General features: G+C 39.4%; 1 protein-coding gene across 2 annotated transcripts in view; it reads left to right on the top strand.

The window, feature by feature from the left end:
* LOC106535536 (homeobox protein PKNOX1) overlaps positions 1–9,831 on the top strand; it is a 39,419-nt gene that overhangs the window by 26,726 nt on the left and 2,862 nt on the right. For both annotated transcript variants that reach the window (XM_014032572.1, XM_014032573.1), the window contains exons 8-10: positions 1,030–1,158; positions 1,615–1,691; positions 4,526–4,692. In XM_014032572.1, the coding sequence (XP_013888026.1) occupies positions 1,030–1,158; positions 1,615–1,691; positions 4,526–4,692 (373 nt within the window). The remainder of the gene's footprint in view (positions 1–1,029; positions 1,159–1,614; positions 1,692–4,525; positions 4,693–9,831) is intronic.

Below are 9,831 nucleotides of genomic sequence, written 5' to 3'. Positions count from 1 at the left end.
GGGAGGATCAGGGAGGATGATTCAACCACTCAACCACTAGATGTCGCTGAAAACAGCAAATCCTACATGCTGTGCCTTTAAGGCCCTGTTACACTATAACATTTTAGGGAAGTTATGCCAACTTAGAATTTGTTTATGTCTAATTTACTAATTTTACTTGAAGTACTAGTTATAACATCCACTGTATTGTGATATTGTTAAAAAATTAAGAAATGTTTTTGTTTGTTGTTGAAACCGTTTTGTAATATAGAACATTCTTTGTACTTCTGTTATGTTYATTTGCACTACAGCAAAAATGCTAGGTTTGATTTTGATTACAAATTTTTGCAAAAAAAATGACATTATCTTTGCTTTTATAATAATTTTCTACCGCGATATATACCGTTACCGTGAAGGGATTCAATTTATACCATGATATGAATTTGAGGTCATACTGCCCAGCCCTACTCAGAACATTTTAGGCTCAAAGCAAAGATTTTTCTTATGATTGTGTCATAACAAAGRTTTCTATGTGCATTGACCAAAAACTGCACAGTGTGAACCCAGATTTACAAAAGCAGGATTCAGTTTATAAATGAATTTCAAACAGTGTTTAAAAACAGAGTTAAGAGCTCTGCAGTTCATTTATCCACCTTCACTAAACCACTGGCAATTAAAAGAATTGCATCATGAGCCCTGGCTGTTAATTGAACTTTGTAATAATTTAAACTTAGAGTTAATTAATCTCTTATAACCTATTCTGTATAAAAGTGAAACTAGCACATCATTTTCACTGGTTGTTGGTTTATGTAAACCTGATTGCTCCTCCTGATGAAACTCATTTCAAGAACCTTCTCAGTGCTGTGTTCAAGGTGGTAACAAGCAGCTCTGAAACCAGTTTAGCACTTGAACCAGTTTGGTGGAAAATCCTTTCAGTGGTCGTTCTGATTGAAGTTTGTCTCCTCTAGTCTTCAAAATAAAAGTAATATTTTCTTTGTCAGATTTGGTACTTTATTGGTTCTGATTCATAAAATTTACATGTGCACCTAGCTTCAGCTTCAGTTTCACCAGGACCTGAATCTTTTCAATCATGATGACAACTCAACAAAGAACAAACGTGGCGTTCTACCCAAACATGCCACCAATGTCATGCGCTCTTGGCTCTTCCAGCATATTGGGGTAAGTGTATATGCATCTCCTCTGTGTGTGTGTGTGTGTGTGTGTGTGGTGGGGGGGGGCATTATTTTTCCTACATTGTTGGGATAGTTTTCTCAAAAACGCAGCCTCATGGGGACCGAACGTGCATTGTGGGGACCAATGCCCGGTCCCCATGGGTCCAAWTGCAAATTACGGGTGGGGGATAATGTTTAGGACCATGGTGTGAATTGAGTTTAGGTTAGTTTTAGGGTCAGGTAGGTACCTGTGAGGTTAATTTTAGGGTAAATGACAAGGGTAAAATATAAAATTTATATAAAATTTTATATAAAAGTAATATTAAATTTCCAAAAAATAATGGAAGTGAATACACGGTCCCCACAGGGATACACAAACCAGACTCTGTGTGTGTGTGAATGTGTGTGTGTAACATTGGAACCCTTTAAATATTATTCATACACMTTCTCTTCTTTAATGCAGCATCCTTACCCAACAGAGGATGAGAAGAAACAGATTGCAACACAGACAAACCTGACCCTTCTGCAAGTCAACAACTGGTTGGTTTCTCTTACATAATCTTTTTCTTTTAATCCAGGTTAGCCTGGTAAAAACCAGACCCTTGTCCTTAACTTTGCTTCTTACGAGGGTCTGGACTCTCGGCTATAGAGAAGCGATTCTTGCTGGAGTTGTGGCCTCTGCTGAAGTTTAAAATGATTGGATTGGTTGGCCGCGACATATGTTGTTGTGAAGGAGGCTAAGCTAAGAAGCTAACCGGAAACCGCGTGCGCTGTTAACAGCCTTACTGAGAGGAGAAAAGTACTGAGCCGAACGAGACGACTGTAAATGAGAGCTGCTGTTTTGTCAGACAATTTTAATTTAATTTGAAAGCCTTATCAACACAGACTGGCTTCATTCAATTCCTCCACYACCATTGCTAAACTAACTAGCAAACACTGCGCAGAAAATCGACGTTGTTGAAAACTACACTTTCTGTTCTCTGATTGGCCCAGGTGAAATAAACTACAAGCAGACACTGTGCAGAAAATCATCGTTCTGTTCTCTGATTGGCCCAAAGGAAATGCTCCCGAAGAAATCCTTCTCTGTGGGAGAAATCTTAGACGGAGAAGTGATTGGGAACTAGAATTGAGCGGAACTGCGTAGGAAGGCAAGGGCCAGGCTAAATCCAGGTTTATTTAGTCAGGAATATGAAGATTTTTTTTCTTTTTTTCATGAATGCTAATAATTGCAGACTTAAAACAAAAACACTTTGAAACTAGTCAAAAAGAAAAAAAATAAGTAGGTCCTCTGGATGGGTTCCGCTTTAGTGAAACGTTTTGTCTCTCCTCCAAGAGACTTCTTCAGTCTGATGAGTTTCAGGTGAACTTAGCCTTATAAACACTGCCTCCACATGGTGGACAAAGAAGAAGTCTTTTGGAGGAGAGACAAAACGTTCCACTAAAGAAAAACCCATCCAGAGGACCTACTTATTTTTTTCTTTTTGATTTTTTTCTACCTGGATTAGTGAGATGCATCAGGACACTTTGAAACTAGAAGCACTCGGAGAGTGCAAACCTCCGCCAAGGCCAACTTCCCCTATCCTGCAATAGTTAATGTGCAAAAGGAGAAATGGAAACACATTTGYTGAATAAGTTCTGACGTAGTGAACATTTAAGCAGGCACTATGCACGGGATTTCTTCCCGATGGAGTCCAATGCAAAAAAATAAGTCAGAAACTCGTCATCCRATGTCATTCATCCACAAACTTGTCCTGGATTAAGTTCCTAAGTTTTTATCAGTCAGAGTCCACCATGTAAAACGCCTGTTTTATCCCCTTTTACTGTTTGACTATCTTTATAAACTGCTGCTTCCTGGTACAGTCGCTCTGGAAGCGACTCACCTTTTTTTTATTTTTTGGAAGTGAGTGGTTGAAGTAAAATACAGCGTCTGAGTGCTTTCAGCACAAACAAACACTCCCACAAACTTCTGACTAATCACACAATAAAGTTTTTATGTGGAGGGGGTACCTCACATGKTTGATCAGCTKTTCCCGCTGTCCRGTACCAGCTTCGRCTCAGCTGCAGCAGGACCCTCCCCCCGATGTCGGTGTCTTCTRTTATTCCAGTAACGTGAAGAGAATTGCWTTTCTTTTTCTTTTTCTACGTCTCCAGACAGCATGTAACATCACTAATACTAGTTGATAACAGAATAATCACAACTTTCCCGATAGTAGACATCCTGGGAGGTGTAGTCCCAGCGATTTTGCGACTTGTACTTCCTCTTTCCTACAGGCGTGCGTCTGACATAATGACACTTTGCGTAGCCTGACTGATTCGCTCGAATTAAAAGAAAGATTCCTGTGTCTGCATCGTGATTCGGAACATCACCAAAATTTAATGGTGTGTTCCTTTGGCCAATACCCACATGTGTTAAAAATTACATAACAATCCATCCAAAAGTTTTTGATTAATTTTGTCGACAGACAGACAGACAGACAGACAGAAAACATTACCTCCTCCCTTGGCGGAGGTACCAAATAAATACTTAAGGCAGTTTTGGACAAAAAAAACACAACTTTGCCTCATTTTCAGATGTAGGTTATGACATTTGTTTTGTATTGAAACAAATAAATGTTACCAAATGAAAACGTTTTTAAAAATCACATAATGTCATTGCCATCCTGCTTACTGCAGAGCTTTTTTCTTGAAATTGTGTTTGTAAAACAGACTAAGATGGGTTTGAAAGTATTAAGGAAGGGGGGCATTAAGCACTTTAACTTGAGGAGATGTACACTGCCTGGCCAAAACAAAGTTACCCCTTTCTTTTTTTTAAATTTATTTTATTTTTATTATTGTTATTATTTTAATTAAGTGCTATGATCTGTGGTTGCTGCAGTTGGTCAGGTCTAGTTTCAGCAACAGTATGTGCTCAAAGAATGAGGTCGGCCGACTACCTGAATATACTGAATGACCAGGTTATTCCATCAACAGTTGTTTTCTTCTTCCCTGATKGCATGGGCATATTCCAAGATGACAATGCGAGGATCCCCATGAAATCTTATGACATTGAAGAAGCTTATCTAAACAATGCCATAGCAAATGCGTGCCATGATCAAAGCTAAAGGCAGTCCAACAAACTATAAAAGAGTGTTTCACCTTTTTTTTTTTTTGGTGGCCACTTCTTTTTTGGCTAGGCATTGTCCTGTCTGTGTCCATCTGTTAGTGTCTGAAGAATTTTTACCTTAGGTTGTAAGGGGAAACCTCAAAGCTTGTTGTATTTCTCAGAGATTATGCATGTTTCTTTGCAGTCTGTCTGCACAGACTATGGTAAGGTTTRTTATAAGTTTTTGCCAGGAGTAGAAAAAAAAGAAATAAAAAAGTGTTGTTTTTTTTAGGTTTATAAATGCACGGAGACGAATCTTGCAGCCAATGTTGGACGCCAGCTCTTCTGAGACTCCCAAAACCAAGAAGAAAACACCACAAAATAGACCGCTGCAGCGCTTCTGGCCAGACTCTATCGCTGCAGGGGGAGGCACACAGCAGCAGGTCACCATGCCAGATGGTATGTAACAGTATTTTATGTAGAAAATCAGTACTATTTTATGGCTATATCAAACAAATTACAAGCTCATCACATATAGTGATACAAATCATCAAAACTTGTGTCAAACTAAGAATAAGATTTAGATTTCCATTTGTGGAGCTCAAGTGGAATAAGGGTTTGAGGCTAATTTAGGACCAAAGTAGTTGCTGACAGTAAACAGCTGTTTGACTGAGATTTAACACAATCACATTTATGTTTTACACAGGTTACTTAGAAAATCCAGAATGCAGAAAAAAAAAACTATGATGCAGAGGGCATTTCAAGAGTAATTTATCCCCAAATGAACATTTTTTTGCAGATAAAGTGTCTAAATTGTGCCCTAAATGTAATACCTTTCTATTTGACTCAAATTTAACATTTTTGTCTAAAAAATGTGTTTGTGCTGCTCTCTTTGGATTTAATTACTACTACTACTCCTRCATTTGAATTTTGCTATTTGTTCAGAATGTACTATGTGACATTGCTTGTGTTGTGTGACGTTACAGCGCCCAGTGTTCAAATGTAAAAGCATCTCGTCAGAGACACGCTCCTGAGAGATTCAGGAGTTGGACTAGCAATAGCAAAGCTGGGGCCATGGATGTCTGCTTATCAGTCATAAAAAAACTGAATTAACTTACCTAGAGATCCTTAACATTTTTTAAACAAACTACAAAGTTGCTGTGTCAAGTAGAGTTTAGATCGGGCCAAATACACAAACACACATGCACGCACACACACAGGTATGTTTTTAAATTCCTGTGGGAACCATGGATTGGCTTCTGTTTATTTTCTGGGGTATTTTATAGCCTAAACCTGAGCAATTACCCTAAAATTAACCTCACAGGTAGTTACTTGATCCTAAAACTAACCTAAACTCAATTCGTACCTTGGTCATAAACCGAACTCCTCACCCGAAATTAACATCCGTAGCAGTGGAAACCGGTAATTTGTCCCCAAGATGCACATACGGTGCCCATGAGGCTGCCTTTTTCTGGAAAATGGTTCCCATGATGTAGCCAAAAACATGCCCACGCACGCACAAATCCTTGTACTTGCATCAAACTGAAGACTTTGTTTTTGGACCGGACTGAACCTAAATTTAGTGACAGCTCCTGCCGTCGAACCACACCAGTACTTACGGGAAACTTGCTGCTGCACTGGGTTAACTCTGATACATCCACAGGTGAAGGTCCCCACAAGGACTTAAAAATACAAAGGTTTGTGTGAAATTAGAAACAGCATTATATAGTTGTGAGGATTAAATTAGAACAGGGATCCAGGGTTTCCCCTTGGATTTTTTTTAACCGTGGTGGTGGTGTCTGGTCTGGTAGGCAGGAACAGACCCAAATGCAGGCAAAACGGCTCAAGTAAAATAAAAGATTTATTTAAATTAAAGGCCAGCTGGGTGACAAAACAAGAAACAAAACCTGTAGAACGCAGGGAAGCCAGGACAAAGCTGAGTGAAGAAAACAGACTGACTAAATACAGAGATGGGGATGAGTGGAAGTGGAAACAGCTGAGCTAATTATAAGAGAAATCAGGCGTGAGGGAAAGATCTACAAGTAGGGGTCTCTGCAGAACATGTTGTCCTGTGGGCGGAGACGGCCCAAATCGTTATTGGCCGAGGTCTTAATATGGGCGGAGATGGCCCTACTTGTGATTGGCGGAGGTCTTGATGTGGGCGGAGATGGCCCGAGGTGATTGGTCGGATTGACGGTGGGGTTTGAGGCTGGAGGCAGCGGGGAGTAGCTTGGTCGAGTCGGGCAGGAAATAACGTATTTTATTTTTTTAGATTAATTTTAGTCATAACTTGAGAAAGGAAAATGCTAGATGCACAAAATTTGAATGTCGTACATATGAAAGGATGTGTAACAATATGGCTCAGTGAAAACATCCCTAACCAGCTTGTTAAAAAATATTGATTTTTAGCAAGCTTTTTACAGGCTGGTTAGGGGCCAGTCGGAGCTGCGCTGTGCTCGTGAACACATGGTGTTCTATGGCAATGTACTTGTGCCTCACGCAGTAACACTGATTTGAGAGCAGATATCAATATGAACAAACAATAATTTGAACCGTGTGCATTCAAATCCCACACATGCTCACTCAGTTCCCTCCCTGCTTGCTCAACTCTCTTCCTGATTGTGCTCAACTCCTTCCCTCCCTCCTCTCAACTTTGCATCTGCTCGATCGCAGCGCTGTCTCTGATCTCACAACCCAAAATTAGATGGAAATGAACCATCTCACCAGCCAATCACAGACAGGGTTTTTTCATCCAATCAAGGCACTTATTGCAAAGCTACTAAACCAAGAGGCTGAAATGACAAAATCTTAGATGCAGGCCCATTAAATCAGCAAAAGATAATAATAAGATATATTTTATATATTTTGTAGCCCAGAATATTTAATTAAGCATACAAACATCTTTACTCTCATTGTGTATTTTAGGTAATGTCCTGATTCATCTTTGTAATCCAGGTAGAAAAAAACACTAAGTTTAACTTTTTTAATTATTAATATTATTTTTCTTAATTACATTAAGATAAATTACTGTTGGTTTTGATATTATTTATTAAAATTAATTTAAATTTATTAATCCTTCTTCATTGCTGATATTCTGTCGTATCAAGAGTGCTTTATTTGAATATGGTAAATGGACTGTTCTTATAWAGCACCTTTCTATCCATCCAGGACACTCAAATCGCTTCACACTACAGACATTCACCCATGCACACACAAATTCACACACTGATGATGGCAAACTACAATTGTAGCCACAGCTGCCCTGGGGCACACTGACAGAGGCGAGGCTGCCATACACAGGCGCCACTGGACCTTCTGACCACCAGAGGTAGGCAAGGTGGGTAAAGTGTCTTGCCCAAGGACACAACAACTGAGTTGACTAGACGGGGATCGAACCGGCGACTTTCCGGTTCCTGGACGACTCCCCTAACCACTCTACCACAGCTGCCCCAATATCAGCTGAATATCTACAAATAATATCAAAATCAACAAGTATCCTAATCCTAATGTATTTTAAAAATATCTTCTAAAATACACAATGACGGTGACCACATTTTTATGCTTAGCTAAAAATTGTTGGGCTACAAAATTTAAACATATCTTTTGGCAAAAGTTAATGTTTAAATTTGAATATATTGTCTTTTGGCAACAGATAGTATAGTTAAACTTGTGGTTTTTTTTCTACCTGGATTACAGAGATGCATTGCCTAAAAAACACAATGACAGTAAGCATATTTGTATGCTTAACTGAATATTCTAGGCTACAAAACATACAAAATATATCTTATTATCTTTTGCTGATTTAATGGGCCTGCATCTATGATGTTGTCATTTCCGTCTCTTTGTTTGGTAGATTTGCAATAAGTGCTTTGAATGGATGAAAAAACCCTGTCTGTGATTGGCTGGTGATGTTACAACGTTGAGGACTGCCTCATCTGACAGAGAACCAGAGACAGTAGCAGGAAGTTTGGCATGAATTTTATTCCTTATTAAAATTATTTTATCTATAAAGAATCTCATGAAGTCATCATTACATCCTGTCAATGTTGGTGATGTACAATATAGTTTATTTAGTAGAAACATGATAGTATGATCATGTTTACATGATGAATCATGATAATATATTAGAAAAACGTGATATAGTATAGCATAAACTCGTCTTTATATTGTTTAATTGTGATATTTTCATCCTGATGGTGGCGGTAGTGTGCTCTGAGACTACATCGGCAACGAGATTTACAAGGAAGAGGAAGTCAGTGTAATCTGGAAGCAGGGAGGATGGTACATTATACTAATGGTAACATTATACTATCACATTTGTACAAAATAATATTGTACAAACATGATAGTGTTCAGAAATGTATTTTCCTCAATGACAAATATGCTCTGTAGAAAATGAGAAACTACCCATTTTTAATTAATTTATTTCAAAAAGCAGTTGTGAAAAGTTGTTATATTAGTATCATCTAATGTCAGTGTAAGTGCATGTGTTTAATATAGTGGTTAAGAGGGCACAAATGGCTTTTCCAACAACCCAGTGCAGTATAGCTGCTAAAGCTCAGATGTCCCAGCTTTTCACCGGCCCTGAACGCATCATTACACATGCAGATCCTCTGCAGTGGTAAGAAAGTCTCAAAAGTCAAATTTGCATGTGAGCAGATACGTGCACCTGTGCATGTACACGTGCTGCTCACTTGCTCCGGTCTTGTTGTTTGTTCTCAAATCTCGTTGAAATTGCTCTCTCTCAAATTTGACTCTCCTCTCTCTCAAATCTTGCTCCTCTCTCTCTCTCTCTCAAATCTTCCTCCTCTCTCTCAAATCTTCCTCCTCTCTCTCTCAAAGTTGACTCTCCTCTCTCTCAAATCTTCCTCCACTCTCTCAAATCTTCCTCCTCTCTCTCTCTCAAATCTTGCTCGTCTTTCTCTCTCAAATCTTGCTCCTCTCCCTCTCAAATCTTGCTCCTCTCTCTCTCAAATCTTCCTCCTCTCTCTCTCAAATCTTCCTTCTCTCTCTCTCAAATCTTCCTCCTCTCTCTCTCTCAAATCTTGCTCCTCTCTCTCTCTCAAATCTTGCTCCTCTCTCTCTCAAATCTTGCTCCTCTCTCTCTCAAATCTTGCTCCTCTCTCTCTCAAATCTTGCTCCTCTCTCTCTCAAATCTTGCTCCTCTCTCTCTCTAATCTTGCTCCCCTCTCTCTCAAATCTTGCTCCCCTCTCTCTCAAATCTTGCTCCCCTCTCTCTCAAATCTTGCTCCCCTCTCTCTCAAATCTTGCTCCTCTCTCTCTCTCAAATCTTGCTCCTCTCTCTCTCTCAAATCTTGCTCCTCTCTCTCTCTCTCAAATCTTGCTCCTCTCTCTCTCTAATCTTGCTCCCCTCTCTCTCAAATCTTGCTCCTCTCTCTCTCAAATCTTGCTCCTCTCTCTCTCTCAAATCTTGCTCCTCTCTCTCTCAAATCTTGCTCCTCTCTCTCTCTCTCAAATCTTGCTCCTCTCTCTCTCTCAAATCTTGCTCCTCTCTCTCTCTAATCTTGCTCCTCTCTCTCTCTCTCAAATCTTGCTCCTCTCTCTCTCTCAAATCTTGCTCCTCTCTCTCTCTAATCT

Source organism: Austrofundulus limnaeus, unplaced genomic scaffold (assembly GCF_001266775.1).
Source record: "Austrofundulus limnaeus strain Quisiro unplaced genomic scaffold, Austrofundulus_limnaeus-1.0 Scaffold1483, whole genome shotgun sequence".
NCBI classification, from domain to species: Eukaryota; Metazoa; Chordata; class Actinopteri; order Cyprinodontiformes; family Rivulidae; genus Austrofundulus; species Austrofundulus limnaeus.
This window is presented reverse-complemented; position numbering and strand designations above follow the sequence as displayed.